This window comes from Columba livia, chromosome 2 (assembly GCF_036013475.1).
Source record: "Columba livia isolate bColLiv1 breed racing homer chromosome 2, bColLiv1.pat.W.v2, whole genome shotgun sequence".
NCBI lineage: Eukaryota > Metazoa > Chordata > Aves > Columbiformes > Columbidae > Columba > Columba livia.
Genome location: NC_088603.1, coordinates 25,607,861 through 25,627,553, shown reverse-complemented (window position 1 = coordinate 25,627,553; position 19,693 = coordinate 25,607,861). Strand labels below are relative to the sequence as shown.

At 40.8% G+C, this 19,693-nt stretch overlaps 1 protein-coding gene and 1 long non-coding RNA gene across 5 annotated transcripts in view; one reads left to right on the top strand and one right to left on the bottom strand.

The window, feature by feature from the left end:
- Positions 1 to 19,693, top strand: part of CDK6 (cyclin dependent kinase 6) — a 141,065-nt gene that overhangs the window by 90,141 nt on the left and 31,231 nt on the right. For all 4 annotated transcript variants that reach the window (XR_010470013.1, XM_065051072.1, XM_065051073.1 and 1 more), the window contains one exon: positions 7,767 to 7,876. Coding sequence is in view for 3 of the 4 variants with exons in the window: in XM_065051072.1 (XP_064907144.1) it covers positions 7,767 to 7,876 (110 nt within the window). In the remaining variant the exon portion in view is untranslated. The remainder of the gene's footprint in view (positions 1 to 7,766; positions 7,877 to 19,693) is intronic.
- On the bottom strand, positions 14,917 to 18,829 carry LOC110360503 (uncharacterized). Its single transcript, XR_002416424.2, has 2 exons — positions 18,317 to 18,829; positions 14,917 to 16,713 (listed from the first exon to the last, which is right to left on the bottom strand). It is a non-coding gene; the product is annotated as an uncharacterized LOC110360503 (long non-coding RNA).

Here is a 19,693-nt window from a genome sequence, read left to right as displayed (position 1 = left end):
AGAGGTTAGGGCATCAGGGTTTTGATTTTAATGCACAACAAACCCTGGCAAGTCTTTCTTTGACTTTCATGGGCTCTGGATCTGGTACAGCAGTGATGCTGATGTTATTTTTGATTCTTTCTCATCGTATAAAGATAAAACACTTTTCAAGTGAAGTTTCAGGTAGTCTCTCAGAATTGTTCTCTGTATGGTCTCAGTAGAGAATCCCGTGAAGTAGTCTGCTTAATAGAAACATATTTCCTTGTATTAGTTTTGAGGTAAGTTCTGAATTATCACTCATGGTTACAAATATTACCTCATCTTAAAAGCCAGTTTTCCTTTCTAGTAGGTGTTGCACACAGCTGCTTAGTGCACAGAGACTTTTGAGGTAAAAACCACTGAATGTAGGTAAAGTATCTTCCTCTAGTCTTTATATGCACGCACATGATGTGCAAACACAAACACACATGTGCACTCCTACTGATGACGGATGTACCTAGAAATGTTCTTCATCAGCACCGTCACACTGGGTTATGTGGTTCTTCCTAGAAACAAAAGAAGCAAAATTCTGATTAGTTTTGTGTGTCTAAACCATCAAAGAAATGAAGGACCTCTTTATTTATTAAGTTGTCTTACAGTAGATGCTAAATCTTGCTTTCTTCAAAGCACAAATGTTTTAGTATCCAAAAGAGATTGCTTTCTAAAATAACACCTTCATTGTGGGTGGTACTTGTGATCAGGATTTGTGTCTTCTATAAATAGATAATTTTTTACTTGATGATTTAACTAATGAGATAATAACAGCAACCCTTTCACTTTTCACAAAGCAGTTAATATGGCTTGTGCCTGAAACAGAGATGAATGTGAGTAAAGAGTTAAAATTGCTGTTAGCCTGTGCACTTCATGAGACCCATAGCACTTGAAAGGATGCCATTTTTATGTCTCTTAAACCTTTTGTCAGGAAATAAAGTGCTTTCTAAAAGCCAGCAGCATAGTTTGGTTCACTTTTTCTTCAAAAGAGAAACTATTTTAATGTTTCTATAAACAGACAAAATCTGATCATCTTTCTCTAAGAAAGAAAGGTTCTCTCCAGCCATACCTGTCTCTGCGATGGAACCGACAACAGTTGCATAATAGTGGAAGAACCACTACTCAAAAAAAGAACTGAAACAAATGTCATTACTCAAGCTGATATTATCCCTGGAAACTAAAGTACATTGTATAATGTAGTGATTATTACCTTCTCCATCACAGTTAGAAATAGTAATAGGTCTTGAGAGACAGATTAAAGAGAGTCCTAGGCTTGCTTTATAAACGCTGAATGATCAGTGAAAAATACAGTAAGACAGTCCCAAACAAGTAAAGCAAACACACCCCTCTTCCAAACCAGGGATGAAAAACACGTTGAAGTCATTGTACAAAGCCTAAAAACCCTATGCTACCATCACCTGCCTTAGCCTTATTACACCTTTTGGAAGAGGTGGAGGTTGCTGTACAAGGTATTGCAGGGTGGCATGAGACATTGTCCCTCTCTCCCTTCCTTACCTCCTCTCTCCTTGCTCCCTGCTTCCAGCACACCCCAGACTACCCTTTCCCTTGTCTCCTGGGACTCACACACAAAGTTTGCCTATATGGCATAGGCGTGCTCTTCTCCCGCAGGTCTTTGGAGTGTCCCTGGGTCATGGAGGTGGAAGGGGAGGTGGGGAACATCTGCACTGTGTGAGCGGAGCGGCTGGGGCCTCAGGAGAGGGCAGGAGGCAGCCACAGGTCTGCCCGCACAGCGCAGAGCTGTCTCAGCCGGCCCAGGGAGGCTCAGAGCAGCTTGCAAGGCAATCGTCAGAGCCCGTGATCCTGCAGAAATGCCATCACCTCATAACTTAGTGTCACTGCCTTCTGAATTGCCTCTTGTGCCCTGCTCAGCCCTGGTTGTCCATCAGTATTCCAAACTGCAGGTGGTGAAACACGACAAAGTTCTTCTTTTCCTAAGCGTTTTTTTAATATTACATTGACTTCATTTTGAGTAATGCTACACTGTCAGACCAGTGAGCCATTTTTTAAGCATATTCCTTTAAGAAATTACATTTCTTCTTTTCAGACTGTGGAGATTCAGTGCAGTGGTTCGAGCAAGTGAGAGGGAGGTATGTTAGTGACAGAGAGTCTCTTCACAGTGGAGACTGAAGCCTGGCTTCAATCAATACACAAGCCTGGATTTTTAGCCATCTATAGTTGTCCTCTGCAACTAGTCTGTGGTGAATGTGTCAGGCTTTGTCATACAGCTGAGGAGAAATTTTCTACAAAGTTTGAAGAAAATTGTGCAAGTCATTTTTGAGTCCCAGACCTGAAGAAGCAGCTCCACAGTGAAGTTGGAAAGATTCCACTTCAATATCCTCCTAAAGAGTTTAAAGCAATAGATTTTTTTTGTGAAGTTGAGAGACCACAAAGAAACACTAAATATCTATATTCTACATACTGCTGTATTCTATGGCTGTATTCCCTCATTTTTACTCAAGAAAAAAAAAAAATAGTCAAAAGGATGCCCCAAAGGCAATGTGAAATCCCTGCTGGTGAGATCTCTACAAAATACCTGAGCTTAAGAACCATTTTAGGGAAGTTAAAACATCTTTCATGAGGCTGAAATTCTTTATGCAATGAAATGAGCCAGTGTCTAATGGTGAATATAATTAATAAAATCAGCACCAAAAAGAGTACGGTAGAAACCACAATCACAAAAGCAAAATATTTCAAAGAAGAATTTTATTTGGATTCAAGGATACTTTGATTGTATTTAAGCATCTTGCTAATTGCTTTTGTGGCATGATTTTTATGAAAGCTAATGTTTTAAAGGGTTTATAGGCCTCTTCAGTGTTCCCTCAGAACTAATTAGAATAAAATTAATCTCCTTCAGCTTTAGATTTCTAAAAGGAAAATGTCTACATGTGGGCCAGTCAGTTCGATCCTCCTCACGAATAGTAAGCAGTTGCAGCATGCGTTCATCTGACCTGTACCACATACTTATGATAAGATCAATTGTTGGGTGAGATGAGGAGTAGCCTGTGCCGCCCCCACCGAATCACCCTCCTGTTGCCCCCTTGGATCAGCAGAGATGGGGGAAGCACAGCAAAACGCATTCTCTCCAGAGTGAAAGGAAGACCCAGGGCCACAGCGTGACTTGCTGGCTGGTAGATTAAAGAGTGCCAGGAAACATTTGTGGGCACTGCAGCTCAATTGTCTATACTGTTAAATTATTAGAATGGTTCCTGGCATGGTTTTGAGTTATGACAACGAACCTTTCCCCAGACAGTTCCTAAGCACAGTTAAGCATGGATCAAAGACCATTCCCAGTGAGCAGTTTGCATGTGGTCACCTTTTTGGGGAGGCTGAGAATTTAATAATATGGACATAGGCCACTCTGTGCCTGTTGGTCTTGGTGCCAAAGGGACATTTCCTGTCCCATTTAATTTCCTAGCACAGACGTAGCCACTGTGTTACAGTCTGATCCCTGCTTTGTTCCTGTAGCTGTGCAACTGGGCATTAGTCTGTACTTAAAGTCTGTGGCAAACCGAAATGTAGTCTTTTGTGTCTGCGTTACTCAACCCCATCCTTAAACCTCTGTTTGTCTTTGTCCTTTTTGAACTGTATGCTATTCAGACAGCAACTATATTTGGAAAGGGCTGTGTATTGTGCAGTTCCATTTAAATTAAGCAGTTATCCAAAAGTGAAAATCTGCTCTGTAAAGTAAATGGAAATCAAATGAGACTGACACAATGCCTAGACCTTGTGTTCGCATTGCTAGTAAGCAGATACTTAGCACTAATTGGATTTTTCATCAGAAACAGGTACCATGAAGTGCAGGATTGAAACTCCTGGGGCTAGATAGTCCCAGATGGCAACATCTGTCAGGTATAATAAGGCAGAAAGCTTTATTTCAGAACAAAGTTATCTTTCTTCTTCTGAGTCTAAATGCAGCTCTTCCCTTCCTTCTCACTAAGCACATTTCCTTCTTTAGAGGGTCAGACACAGCCTCAGTAGACTTTTGCAGATGTTCTTTTATTTTCTAATGCCTCTCAGATGATACACATTTCATGTATTTTCTTCCTGAAGTGCTGCCAGATCTATTGACGTTTGAATTGTTAGAAGCAGTGGTCTACTGATATCATACTTACGTGATATCATCCCATCTTATCTGGGTAGTGGAAGCATAAAACATGCACTGGACAAGGAAAACAGTTACTCCTTTCAGTATGTACTCCTTCCAGTGTATGAATTATTCTTGATCTTTCTTATGTAGCTTAATGTATGAAATACAGATGTCATAAGGTATTCTCAGGACAGGCAGAGTGGGCCAAGAAGCTAAAGGGGGAAAAGGAGCTAATTTGACCCTGGAGTATTTGGAGGCAGTTGGAAGAAGAGAGGACAGAGTGTGAAATTTGAGGGAGTCTGGGGTGTGACGGAGCAGATGGGGAACGTGAGGGTGGGCAGAGCACACAGGACATGGCGAGGCAGCAGGCCATGTCCACCTGGGCGTCTGCACTGGAGCAGCAGGGGGTTAGGGATGTTCGGTGACATTGTTGGGGGGCCATTGGCATATGGCAGAGAGTCAGAGGCAGGGGAGAGGAGCCTGGAGGTTGAGGGACAGCTGGGAGGAACTTGGCTGCTGTAAGAGAGGAGCTGGAGAGGCCAGGCAGGGTGAGGGAAAGCAACGAGGAGGCAAAGGAGGGAAGTTTTTTACATGAGAGGGTTAAAATGCAACATGGTCACTAAAGCCTACAGCCTCCAAAGTATTTAGGAGTCTTGCACTGAATTTAGTATCTCCATCAGCGTGTGACTGCAAACACCTTTTCCTACAGAGCAATCACCATGTCCCACATTACGTGTGTGTCAGATTTTCAGGACGGGCAGAATTTAAGCAAAATACGCTGATGCAGTTGCTTGCTTTTTTTCATCCTACAAATGGGACCTCATCAAGCAGCTCTTTATCAAGTGCTCTATCTCTCAGGGAGAGCCTGTCTCATGGTGGTGTGGCTTACCTCAGCAAAGCATTTTTTCATTCTAAGTCAGAACCGTGCTAAAGAGGAAGCGATGATCTAGTTGTTCAGCCTCACCATATCCTGTGTTCAGAATAATTTTCATTTCTACTTATCTGCAAATGTTAATGGAATGTCCACAAATATTTTCTTGGTTTCTATGGTAAGAAAAAGAGAGTGTGAAACTCTGTCAAAACCACTGCCTCATCTGCATCATCCTGTGCTTTTCAGGAGAAGACCCTGACCACTAGAGGAGTCATCTGTGGCATTACTTGTGTGCAAACTGACATTTAGTACATTTTGATCCCTTTCAGGTTCACATTTTGAAACACAGACTTGCATATTGCAAACCGTAAAGGTTATGTGGTCACTTTTATAATTACAGAGTAATAACAGAGTATATCGAAAGAGCTCAACACAGATTACTTCCTCTCTGACTACAAAACAATCAGGCATTTGCTGGAATTTAACTGTAAGACTGCTGAAATAATTTTTGTAAAGGTTTAAGTTTCCAAATTACTTAGAAGTAGCATCTCCCAGTCCCCTGCGTACACATGCAGGGAGCGTAGCAGGGTGCAAATAAATGCCTGGGGAACTGTGCCAGTTAGCGGTCACGTGGGAGAAGCAGCTAACGTGCTGCACGAAGCTTCCGCAGGCCCTGAACGCAGCGCTGTGCCCCTGAATGAGCACCCAGGGACCAGCCGTGTGCTGCGACACTGCTCGCAGGAGAGGAGCAGCTGTCCTGTGCCACATTGCCCTGGAAAAGGGACTTTAGTGTGGGGCACACGTTGTCAGAAGTGTTCAAACTGTCTGACAGCCATGAATTGCCCAGCCCTTTGCCTGTGAGAGTTCAGAGCCTTAGTGTGGCAGGGCTGGGGAGAATAAAGCCCCTTTCACTCTGCGTGAGAAGAGCTGTGTGGATCTCAAACCAGGAATCGGGGGGTTTGATGGTATTCCCACAGGTCAGAGATCACAGAGCTCTTGCTCCTGACACTGCACCCAGCCACTGACAAAAAATAATGGGTTGAAATTGTTATATCTATTTTTTCCAAGCAACATATATTCAACAAGCTTTTCCACAAATGTCCTGAGAGAAAAAAAGGTGCAGATCAGTTCAAGAAGTATTTCTGCATCAGGAAAAACATGTATGTGTTTTAGGAGGGATTCTGTCTCAGTCCGATAGGGCAGTTCCAGTAAAAATCTCTGACCTCCAGTTACATTAGTCTTCTTTCCCTGGAGTGGATCTCTGAATAAATTTTTCTGGTTTTTATAGAGAGAAATATTTCGGAAAAGCATCATTAGTATGGTGCCAGATCAGGAGCAAGACAAATGGAGTTAAGTAATGATCAAATTCCACACAGGAACCTGTTTCTGAGGACAGGTATCTGGAAGTCTAGCTTGCCAGTGCAGAACTTTGCACTGTATTATTGAACTGTTTCAAAGACAAATTTTATGAATAGAGATCAAAGTGTTTAAGAGGACTGTTAGCAAATATGACCACTTGTGCAAATATCCGTGAACCTCCCTGCAACAGCCTTTTGGTGGTTCCAAAAGCTGTCAGGGCATGTAATGATTGTAATAAATGTTGTATTTGCTTTTGTTTCAACTGGCTTTCACCAGCAAATTCAGCTGGTAACTTCCAATGTTATTTTTGCTTAGAAGATAATTATATTGTTATCGTTTAAAAAACCACTCTTCTTACACATTTCCTTGCACTGGTCTTGAAATTCTTATTTAACGATTTTTAAAGTTTTCATTCTTATCTTTGCACTTGTTCCTTGTCAGTGTTTTTACTTTGTTTCATGCTCCTCCTGAATGTTTGTTAAGGAGCAAACAAACCAATAATTGCTGAGACCCTCCCTGCTCCCAGATTTATAGTCAGAAGTTTAAATTATAGCACACACTAAGAAAATTTTGGTATTTAGCTGATGATCATGTGTTGTTATGGCTGGATTATAACTGCATTCAGGAGCAGGATACTCCCCTGGCTCTAAGATTATATTCTAGCAACATAAGAGCTCACGCAGGACTCTGAAGAAGCTCCTTGTGTTCTTCTGTAAATATGCTGAAGATACAGTGAGCCTCATTGCTATTTGGTCCACTTGTGGGAAAAGAAAGGATAAATATAAACTGTCCCATCTCTGTTGTGGGTCCAGTGTGCAGGACTCATCAAAGCACATCGACAAAGCAGTGCCAGTAAAATTCCCCCTGGGTCTCTACAACATGTTGTGACATGACCACTAGGACAAGAGCAGCCTAAAAGCAGATGCTTTATGTGGCATGTCCCTGGAAAAGGGAGTATCATACGGAGATAGATTGCGAGAGATGTTAGTGCTCGTCCAACCAGCAGCACATGGGCAGAGACAGTCACACAGCTATAAAGGTCATGAAAACTGACAGTATAAGGTACATCTGTGTGGGAGGAAACCACAGTGGACAGCACTGAATGCCTTTGTAAGGGACATCTTTGGGGAGGTTTTGACTTAATCTGTATCCAGCTGATGGGGGGGGGTGGGGGAATATATATATGTATATACATATAAGTATATAAATAATTTCTTCCTGACTCATCATCACTGCAGGTATCCATACTGAGACTTTCCATACAGGATCCTTTTCTATGCACTGACCAAACCAGTTTGTCCTAATGTGTGAGATTTTACAATTTGGATTAAATTAAATGGGATCTGTATACACAACACTTACGAGGTTGTAATCCTGTAGCTAAACGTGCTCTCCCTTATGTTCCTTTTTGTTTTACAGGTCGTTACTTTGTGGTATAGAGCTCCTGAAGTTTTGCTTCAGTCCAGCTATGCAACACCAGTTGATCTCTGGAGCGTTGGCTGCATATTTGCAGAAATGTTCCGTCGAAAGTAAGAAATACAGTTTTATTTTTTTCATGATTTTTCAAATGAAATTTGAAATAGATTCATTTTTCAAATGAAATTTGAAAAAATGTGCAGTAATGTCTGGTACAATACACTGGGTCACATTTATATTGGAAAGGCCTGATAGGATGTTTTATTTGCAGCGAAAAATGTAAATGCCTATTGTGAATTCATACTTCTTGCCATTTTGGAGTCTCTATTATTTGAGGGGAGTATGTCTCAGCTCTTGGTAAAGCCTGTATGAGCGTCATTGTATTCTTGTTACACACAAATCCAAATGCAGATAAAAGTAGGCTAGAGAGAGTGTTGATCAGTTTGAGTAAAGCTGCGGTCTAGAAAGGATTTACCATGAGGAAGACAGAGCATGTTGGTCAGCGGAGTCTTTTTGCTCTGCAGTTTGTGCATTGGAGCATCAGATGTTTGCTTGTAGCCCCTCTTGACATATTTGAGATCTCAGAAGTCACTGATTTCTAGAGATAGGAAACAGAGGTAGGATTTTTTTAAGAGAAGCTATTTAGCCTGAGTGAAGAGAGGTAATTAAATGTAGTCCAAAACCAAAACCCAATAAAATACTTTTTTGGGGGGGCTAATTCAATTTAATTGGCTATCAGAACTGTCTTGCTACAAAATATTATGAGTTGTGAATGCAAGAGGAACATTTGTGTACTGGTCTTTCCCCATGGAAGGATACTAATATGGAGGTTGTACCATATAGGGTACGAGGAGGAACAAATCCCCAAGAACCTTAACAAGGTAAATCTGTCTCAATATTAACCCAATCACCCGCATTTTGCTTGAGCTTACTGCAAAAAGTGCATGTTGTCATCACTGGGGTGATCTCCATGTAGAAACTGCATAGCATTTTGTAACGTTTTGTACTGTGAAATCAAATAATATACACAAAGAAAATGTGGAAGAAAATGATACACTGAGTGGCTTAAAAAACAAAATCAGCATCATTTACAAGGAGAAGCTGTACTGCAAGGGCAACAAGAAATAACTGATTTATACAAAGTGAAGTTTAAAATAATAGTTGAAGTCTTGCAAAATAACGTTGGGATTCTACTACTTATTAATGTTAGTATATGGAAAAATCATTTTTCTTGGGCGTCTTGCCTGGTCAAATGGCCTGGGTAGAATTATTATACTCCACCCTCTCTGTTTCTGACTCAGAAATGAGATCAGAAAATGACAAAAAGAAAAGCAAGTTGGTTTTAGGAGTGTCAATTAAACCCTCTATTGCAAACTTTTAAAGATTTAATCTTACCCCATATACAGCCAGGTTCACAATAGCATTAAGCCATTGATATTTCTTCTGATTTAAATAGCAGAGTCAACAACTTCATTTCAGCAATTGCAATGAGAGTGATACAGGACAAAAAACTGAGCACATGACTTTATTTCATGCTCGAAACTCTCATTTTATTCTCATTTAATTTGCGGTATTCTGACAGAGGAGAAATATTGCCATACACAAGCACTACCTATTTAATTTTCCCTTTTATAATGTACGAGCCTCACTTATTCTCTAAATCCAACACAGTAAATTAAATTAGAGACAGTTAAATTTTCTACTTGTTTACAAATGCAAATATTACATTAATATTACAAAATCAGAGATAGCTTTTTAAATGGAAATGAGATCTGGCTCGAAGCAGAGTTTGATAAAACCAGGACTTCTATTATTCTTGCCAACTGCAGGGTCAGTCTGACATTCTCGGTCCTAAATTTGGGAGACTGTCAAAAACTGTAGAGGTCAGGAATCTGCCAAGTCTGTATGTACTATGTTGTTTCATTGGAAACAGTACGACTTTCACATACTTCAGCACACAAGCGTGATTTGGAAGACTTATCTAAAGCCTCATTGCCATAAAGCTCCAATGAACAGCACCAAATGCTCTCTCCATGGACTGTTGCATTGGGTTAATGTTGCAATACGCTCCGCATGATATATGTTGTCTTTCTGATTCTCCTGATGGATTGCGAAAGAAAACCCATGTTACTGTGACCTCGGGTAGCAATAAACTGTAAAATTTTGCAAACCCCATGGATTATTTCCAAAAGATTGAATAAATACAACAGCTATTTCTGCTGGAAAATGGTAGCACCCTTGGGTAATCGCCCATCTCCGTTTCCACTGGTGTTGATAGGTTAAGGGTATGAGAGTGCAGCTAAAGCTTAGGGGTACATGTTGGTTTGACATTAAGACAACCTTTTCTTTTTACTGTCTTACTGGGTATGCCTTCTTTCCCCACACTCTTTTGATTTCACTTTGAAAGAGTTTAAAGGTCTAATTTTTAGGAAATATACTGAGACTCCTCTGGGCTTTTTTATATCACTAGAATGGGTTCAGAAATAAAACACTGCACAGCATCACAAAACATATCAGAATCCTGTTTATGCCAAGATGACATCTGACAGTTTGAGTTTGTTAAAATAGTTTTGTAGGCTGTTACAAACACAGTCAGCATGCTGTAGGCTTGGACAAGTATAGGAGAGAAGTGAGCTTTGTAGGAATGGTCCAGTCCCTACGTTACGGATTGCTGTGTCTCTAAGTGGAAGGCACCTCATTTAATTTAAATTGCCTTTATTCCAAAGCAATTTAAGACAAATGCAAAGTATTTGTTTAAGAAATAGATCAAAAATACACAAAACTGGGTAAAAGAATTCACAGACACACACACAAAAACCTCTATCTATATATGCCGAGAGTAAATCTGAACCTTTCTCTCATCTTGGCTCACTCAGGTAAACAAATGACATTTCTCAGCTAAGGACTATCGTCCTGTGATGTGAGGTTTGTATAAAGTCATAGCTATATTTAAAACATGCACATTTTAATTATGATGCCAATTTGTAGGCTTCTGCACACATGAATGCACAAAGGTTGTATCCTGAAGCTCCTCACACAGGTTCCCAAGGATCCTGCTGATCTACTTAGAGATCAGCAATAAATTGCTCAGTCATCAGGTGTGTGTGTTATGTATGCAGGAACTATCTGGCTTTGTGCATCTTTTTTTCTGTCCATGTGCACTGCTGATGAGAGCATCCCCAAATAAAGCATTACTTGAAAATTTCCATATATGTTAGTTTCAGTTTTTAAATTTCCTGCCTACTTAAATATGTTGCAGTGACTTCTAGACACATTTGGATGGACTGTCCTTATTTAACAAAAGCGTAAACATGTTTGTCAGAGTTACTGTTTTCTTTGTGATTTAAAAGCTATGGTGCATTGATAATAATAACCATTAAGGTGAATTGTAAACTGTGCTATGAGTTGCTATATCACAGAATATCTGTGATATGACTGCACATCACAGAATTCTACAGAGATACAGCTGGCAGGACTGACGGAGGCCAAATAGCACGGGGGCCATCCTTTGGCACAGCAAGCAGATTAGCATTTTTTGTTATGTTTAGGTAAAAAAAAAGCATTACTTATAAAAAGGGTTTCACTCCAAGGCCAAACATTTTCCTGGCCAGTAGGAAAGGGCCTTGTACCTCCTACTCAGTGAACAACTCATTAAAGAGAAAGGCAAAGATGGGAGTAGCATCCATGTCTGTGGATACATGAAAATCTTCCAGCTGGCTCAAGGGCTGCGGGCGGCTCCAAAGCAGGAAGTCATGACCAGTCCTTTGGGGGAAGAAAGGAACGTGTCTCTTCTTACTTGGATTAGGTAATGCTTAATCAGGTGAATGACTGAGAGGGGAAGAAGGCTGGAAGCTGAGTCTGGGTGAAATGATCTACAAAAGAAAGCAGGGATCACCGGTCTTAGACTCTCTTCCAAGTAGGCAGTCTTGAGAAAAAAAATGTGGAAATATTTCAATGCTTCATTGTTAGTGCATCTATATATGGCTGGTCTTCAAAAACCACAACCCTATATGATTTAAATCCTGTGCAGGGTAGGGTGGCAGTAGGTGTGTATGTGGGACTAATGAGTCAGATATCTATATAATAATTCAAGCTAGGCAAATTTTACCATAATATTGAACAAGCAATTGAGTTTATCTTTCTTTGTAGTAAATATCAGGCTAAAAATCACCAGAAGAGACCATCAGTTTTTGTAGTCTATGTTATATTCGTAGCTCAGTCAAGCTGAAAAAGTCATATGATTGAGAGTGGCCAGTGTTGTGACTGCATGTGAAATCTTCATAAACATTACAGGTAACAGTTCAAACCCAAAGCTTGAAACAATCCTCTCCCAAAAACCTTTTCCACCTCCCCAGACCAAAAGTAAGACAGTATTATCTCAGTGCACTAAGATTCTTCCAGCCAAGAGGGAAATTAATTCCATGCACATGGACTTCTTACTGAAGCCTTTCATGTGACAGTTCCATGGTGTTTTAGTCAGCCTGCTGTTGGTTAAGATCATCAGTCCCAGAATTTCATAAGCTTCAAGATTGTCACAAATACCATGAGGATATTAGTTATTCATTTTTAAGCATGAAATCATGCTTTTAACAGTTGTCTCATTTTTCAGTTTACACTGCCAAATCCTAATACAGGGGACAGTTATTGTATTACCAACCATGCTTGAAAACTGTAGCAACAGAAAAGAGACATGGGACTCTACTAAAATACCTGTGATGGAACAAGTTCCCTGATAGACACAAGTAACGCACATAGGGAAACAAGCTGTAGGCATATAAATCATCTTTCAGTGGTGTAAATTTGTCCAGTTAGAGGATGCATCATCATGTGTGGAAAAGCCATGAGTCCAGGACTTTGTTGCTCTACTAATGTATGCAGATGTGATAAAACCAAAGTTTAGAGCCTGATCTACTGAACAGGCTGTGATGTGAGCACTGGATTTGTGACCTACAGGCTGCCTTTAATCATAAAACATGTAACAGGTTTAAAAAGCTAACAATACACCCATATTAATTCTTAAATACAATGTCATACAGTATAGATTAATTGTGTAGCATCTTTCACACTAAAACATAGTAAAACTTTATTCCCCTTTCTAAACAAGCCATAGGTCATTAGAAGAGTTTGAAATGCAGCCATCAGATTCATTGAATGTACTTTTTCTGTGTCAACTCCAGAACCAGGTGGGAGGACAGTTCTGTGGAAGGAGATGGGCCATCCACCTGCCCCTGGATTCCACCTCTACTTGTGAGCTAGGGAAGAGCAGTCGGCTCTACGGCTTAAGTTTCAGTTAATGCTTTGTGGGATAAATATGGTCAAGTGATTGCAGAATAAAATAGCCAAGTGTAACAGGAACACCTGGTTTTAAGGTGTCTCTAAAAACTGAAGCTGGATAGGAAAGTCTGAACTCCTGAGTGGAAAGAATAACTCTTTTTAGATGGGTCATGTGGTAAAGTCTTTGCTTCACTGAAATCATTGTTGAAATGAACCCTGACTTCAAAGGGGATTGCAACCTCGCTAGAAACAATTCAGTGCGACAGAGTGGCACAAGGAGCGGTGCAGTTAATCTCTGTTAATGTGTGCAGTGCAGCCCTTGGAGTGATCTCTGTGAAAGGCAGTGTGGCAAACTGGCAAGGTGGAGAGGATATTGCAAAGTGTTGTCCCAGCTTCCATTCTTTTCTCTTCTTTCAGTGATCCTGTACAAGCTTCGCGTTACCTGTGAAATAAAACTCAACAGGAAACTCCCGGGGACTGTGAGACTTTCATTTAAAATAAAGGTTGGAATGTATGTGAGAGATAGGAAGAACTGTCAGTTGAAGAGCTGAGGCTGGAATTCACGATGTCTCTCATCTGTTCTTCATGAAACTGCACAGTGCGAGCAAAAGAGTGTGTTCAAGCTAAATTTGCAAGAGTTTAAGCCACTCTGCTAGTAAGATTGTTGTTGTTTGTCTGCCTAAAGATCACACATGCACAAAAAAGTAGTTTCAAAGGAAATCAGACACCGAGTGTGTGAGCTACTGTGTGCATGTCCTTATCCAGAGAAGGAGGTACATACTACCATTTGTTACCGGTAGGCAACTAAGTGATAACTCATAACAGAGCCTACAAGTCCTCTTGTGCTTTGAATGGGACAGGCAGCTTTTATCTCTTCTGAGATCTGTAGTCCAGTTCATCCTTGAGTTGTTCTTGTAACCAGCATCAGTTTCATCGTGCACTCATTTGGTCTGAATTAGCTTTTCCTATAGGTGCTAACCTCTCACGGATGTAGTCTTTCAAAAAAAATTTGAAAAAGTTAGGTATACATCTGGCAACGTATGTTCAACAGCAGAACCACAGGTTCTCAACTGCCTAGGCATGTTCTTTATCTGGAGAATGGAGAGGACCAGTGGGCTTTGGGAAAAGTGATTAAGAGAAATTCTGCTATGACAGAGAATTGCTTGGAAATTGGAAGTACTGTGTCCTCTACTCCAGACATATCCTGAGTTAGTCATTCCTTGTGATGAGTTGCTTTGCTGTTGAATGGTCTTGAGGAATCCGTAACTTTGCAAATGCATACCTGATGGGAGGATTTATATGTATTAAGTGACCCTCATTTCAAATTAAGTAACAGTATGTCATCACTTAAAATTGTTTTCCATTAATATTGTTCAATTCTCCAAAGCATTGGAGGGAGCAGAAACATTGGTTTGAAGCCTGTAATCAACAGTAAATACCATATACTGGAGCATCAGCAGCAAAATACTGTGCAACTTAATGTGCGGCTTGTTTCTCTAAGTACCATACATATTCTTGCCATAGCTTAAGTGCCTCAGTGCAGGCAAAGATGTGACTGAAGATAGTTTTGTTTGGATAGGACCAGAGGAGAGAGGCCACATATCATATGATACGCCATAAACAAAACTCTTTCTCAAATTGAAATAAATGGATAAACTTAGCATGATTTATGTAGGGTAGGAAATAATGGGAAAATCACCAGGATTTCTGTAGGGGAGGATTATATTCTTAGTCTTTTTAAAATTATATTTATTAAGAGTTGGTTTGCACACTGCTATGAATTGCCACCAAACTGGGTTTCTAACTTCTTGCTGTGTGTATGGGTATTACAGATGAAATCCTGATCACACAGAACACAAGAGAAAGGCAGGCAACTCTGACTGATAGTAGCGAAGACTTCAGTTTTAGTTTACACTCCTGCACATACAACACTAGTACCATGAACAGTGTCTGAAAGAGACTCTAAAGATAACAAAGAGAATCTAAAACATGGATTGTGCCATGCAAGGAATTGTGAGGCGTGCTTCTATGACACAGCTTTGTCTCATTTCAGATGTGTTTTCATTCTTTGTCAGTTATTTTGCTGTGCTTCAACATATCTGGTCATTTAGTCCTCACTGTTTTAAGTGGGCACTGTGGCTATGCAGCAGTAGGAATATTTTGCTTTGCTTACTAGATCCTTTATTTCTCCATACAGTGAAGTTTCTACCTTTATTCAGCTTTTAGCTTAACCCTCCCTTTTTGTGCTCTATTCTCTTATTTTCAACACATTTCTGAAATGCCTTTCAAAAAGGAAAAAGAAGAGAGATGTCATATATTTTCAGATCTTCTTTATGTTGGAAAGATGAGAGAAATAGAGGGAGCGAAAGAGGAGTTAATGAAAGAAACAAATGATATGTATAACTGGATATTGAGAGAGAAGGTAATAAAACCAAGATAATAGAGACATCTAGGCAAAACCAACTGAGTTAATACAGCCATAAATGCTGCTTTTAACTTCAGTTTTCTGTATTAACTGGCAAGTATCTTAAATGTGGTTAGAGAGAGAACTGTTCTCTTTATCATGCAGCAATTTCAAACACAGACTTTGCAATCATATTATCTGTTGTTTTCCAGTGAACCTTAAAACAACGTATCTAGTGGACCAAGAGCTCAAAACTGTAATCACTCACTTGTCTTCTTGCTCATGGTTATATTTTGGTAGCAGGGAAATTAAAACAACAACTTTTTTTTCCTTTTCTGTTTTGTCTTTAACAAGCAAACGTAAGTGTTGCAGCTTAGAACAGTAAAAGCTACACAGCCTGATTTGCAACATTTGAGCCAAGGTACTGTACAGTTCTGGCCTAAGTTTGTTTTTGCCATTTTTAGAAATTATCTTGTTTTGTTACAAGAGTGATTTAAGTTGCAAGTGCCATAAAAGTTCACCACGGTCCAGACCAACTGTACTGGGAGAAGGTTTGTTCCTTGGAAAGATCTTGTCAGCATTCAAAATTCTGTGCTTTGCACTTTTCCTCCTTTATTCTTCTGCCATTCATGTGCATATGGGCGTGTGGGAGGCTGATGATTTTTCCAAACCAGACCTAATAAAATGGGATTTTTTTCTTCCTTCCCAGATAGGTGGCCAACCTATTACAAAGATTTTTTTCAAGCATTTTTAAGTTGAACGGACCCAAGCCACAATTTAGCTTAGTGACCTTAGTGATCTGATGGAAAAACAATAACGTTTTGCTTCAGACTTAACTAACAAAGAAAGGCAGAAGACTGCACTTGTTCATGTTATTCCAGTTTTTGGAGAAGCAGGGTTGTTTCCTGTTAATCTGATCTCGGAGGTGGAACTCCCATTGGCTTTGGGCAGAGTACCAATGCACGTTAATGGGGACAAGGGCAAACAGTCAGCGTAACACCACGAGTTATTGAGTACAAAATTTTCTGAGACAGCATCATACCATTAAAAGTAGAATACCTTGTTGTTTTTCAGCTCACATATTCCCTCAAGCCTTTTCTAGCTGATATCTTTCTAGGTGTCTGCAGTTGGTCTGATTGATAGCCGTTAGTCAAATCCAGCAACTGTATCAGTCTGTGGTTGGAGGCGAGTGGTGAGTGAGTGCCAGGCCATTCACTTGTGGTTTTCCTTCTAGTTTCCAGCTGTGCCAGACGTTCAGTCAGAGGAATAGATCTGTTGGTAAGGGAAACCGTTGATAAACCATAGAAACCAAAAACTGTCACTACCCCTGACAAAAAAACAGAAGGGAACTTTGAGACAGGCGTAAGAAGACCTGCAGAAATGGTGTTAGCTGACCAAGTTTCATTTGACTGTTGGGCTGGGTTGGGCTGGGTGGCTCTGGGATGGCGGCTGGTGGCTCAGGAGAGAGCTCCCTCCCTGGAAAGCTTCCCGTAGCTTCAGCGTGTGCAGGTGGCACAGCACTGGTCTGAAATCCCCCAGAGCACGTTATCCTTACTAAAATATACATTCCTTAGGAGGGTGATATTGCAGTCTGTGACAATCTGAATTAGCCTGGCCAGAGGTCAGAGGAAAAGGCCTTGTGGCTAGGAGAAAGACCACAACATGTCAGTCATGATGTGGATATTTGTAAGTCCTTGGAATTAATGTTGTAGCATTTGTAATGGATATTTGGAAATGCAGCTGGCAGCAGCAAGGTCTGGCTCCCTCACGCTGAGCTGTGCTCGGCACAGCTATCGGCCGGTCAGTGTGAAGGTGCCACTACCTTTGTGTCTTCCAGAGCGTCTCAAAGACAAGTTCATTCCTTGGATAAGCCAGAGCAGCCTGAGGGCTCCTTGGATGGTATCCCCAGCTGCAGGTGTCTTTCAGCAGTCACTCCAGCAGCCAGAGAACAGGAGAGAAGCAGAGCAATGTTACTCGTACCCCTTCCTCTCTGGCCTGCAGAGGGACAGCCAGCTGTACACTGCCCAAAGACTTTCCTTTTGAAAGGGTCTCCTGGCTCTTGCACACAGCTTCCCTCTTCAGGAACTTGGCTGAGAGAGGCTTTGCTTTTCACCTAGAGCTTGGCCAGGGGAAGTTCTGTGTACTTTTGTTTGACTGCTAATGGAACTAAACATTGTTTTTATTTACTTTTCTCTTTCATAAGAAAATGGCTACTAAAAGGTATTTAAACTCTGAGTAGTGTACAGGATCCTTTCCTGGCCACTGGTGCACTCCAGGGAGGGGGCAGCAAGACTAGATTCTAACTGTCGCTCATGTTGCTGAGCTCCCAAGTGTGGGGTTTTTTCCAAACTGGGTGTCTAGTCAGAAATTTTGATCTGAACAGATTTACTGAGTTTTCTGTATGTGATTGTCCAGCAAAGAAATATAATAATTAGCTACCATTGATCAGTTGTGAAAACAGTATGTAACAGTTCATAAGTATTTAGGACAAATCTGTCTCACATTTGTGTCTTTTCTTTCTAACAGCTTCACACTAGCACTTCTCTGTATGTAGGTGGTCACCAAAGTGTTAGATGTCCTTTATGTCTAAAAAAATAAATCATAAATCTGCATGAGAGAAGTGGAAAGTGCACCTAAAGGGACAACAGCAGGACTTTAAGCACAGCTAAGGATAAGAGTACAAAACATAACAGCTTTCTGAAACGTCGTAGTACTTTGTACCAAGTAAGTGAACTGTCTGTGAGAGAAGAGCTCAAAATGTCAAAGTGAAAGCAAGAGGAAGTTTGATATTTAGATTTCTGGAAAGCCATTTCTGCAAGAGAACCGCAGTGCCCAGAGGCAGCTCCCCACTGTCTTTGCGGAAAGAAAAGCTTACCTACACCGTGGAGTTCAGACTGCTGCAGAGAGCTTGCCTGCTGGTCTGGGAGTCTGTGCTGTGGCTGAAGTTGCAGATGTCAAAGACCTAGATAGAGTCCTAATTTGGGGGGGAGGAGAGGTGGCCACAGCCTCTCCTGCATGTGCCTGACTCTCAGAGAGCAGCACGCGTGGTAACCACACATAGCTGGAGCCACCTTTGCCGTCAGTCCTCAGCGCCCCGGTGTTGTCTGGGTACTAAAAACCAGAGAAGAGGCATGGCAGGATACAGCTCACACTAGTTCCTGTCCTTTCTTCCTTTGAAGCCACGGTTCGCTTTGTGATGTGAATTCATGTTGTTGCCTTGCTTCTAGTTCTTGTTTGCACAGCGCCTGTAGCCCTGGCATCACATTCGCTTGTGTGCTCTGCCTGACCTGCCAGCACGCCGGCCCTGTGCAAATGAGTCTGTGCGAGGCACAGCCACCACGGTACGCTGACTCTGCTAGAGACAGAGCCAGGATTTGACAAGTCAAGAGCTCTGGATGTCAACATGTGACATGCCTGGCTGCCCTCTGAAGTGGCATACTTCATTTTCAGTCTTTGAGGAAATGGCGGTCTGGCTATGCATGGTCAAACCATATGACTCCTTCCAGAAACTCATGTATAATGTGCTCTGTTTTGCCTTTATAGATGCACTGAACACACACCATCCAGAAGAAACTTTAAGACAATCTCTGATGCAATATTTCTTATTTTATTTAAATATTATCCGTATTCGTAACTTCTCTCTTAATGGATCCAAGTTTGTCAGTAATAAGTGCTTTTGCAATATAGACATTTGTCAAATAAGAATTTCATCCAAGGGGTTACTTAATTTCCACTCATTCATTCTACTGAGCTGGAATAAATTGGCATGAAGATTCAGTTACTATTGATTTTGACTGTGTCTGAATCAGTTACCCAGGGATAAATGACTCAGTCAGCTATATCATCCAGAATTTGACCAAGTATAGTGAATTATCAGATCATTTTTTATTAGATTATGTCCGTGAAACAGGTTTTGTTATTACGTCGGTACAGCATACACACCGTTCTATACAATTAAATAATGTTTAAGTGCTCTTTATGTCCAAATAATTAGAGTGCAAGCTTTCAACATCTCAAGAAGTATAAGTAGCAAGAGATTTTTCAGTAATGCTCCTATCTGTAGCTGTTCAATTAAGCCTGTGTGGCACTAATGAATCATATTCTGTCGCTGTAAGAATGAAGATACTCAGTTACAAGTAGATCTCACTCCAGAAGAGGTTTCTGTTTTTTCAGTTCTGAGCAAATCAGATTTTTTTGCAGAAATGACAGCCAACTCCATCTGGATCTCAGGGAACTCCTTGTAGTGGACATG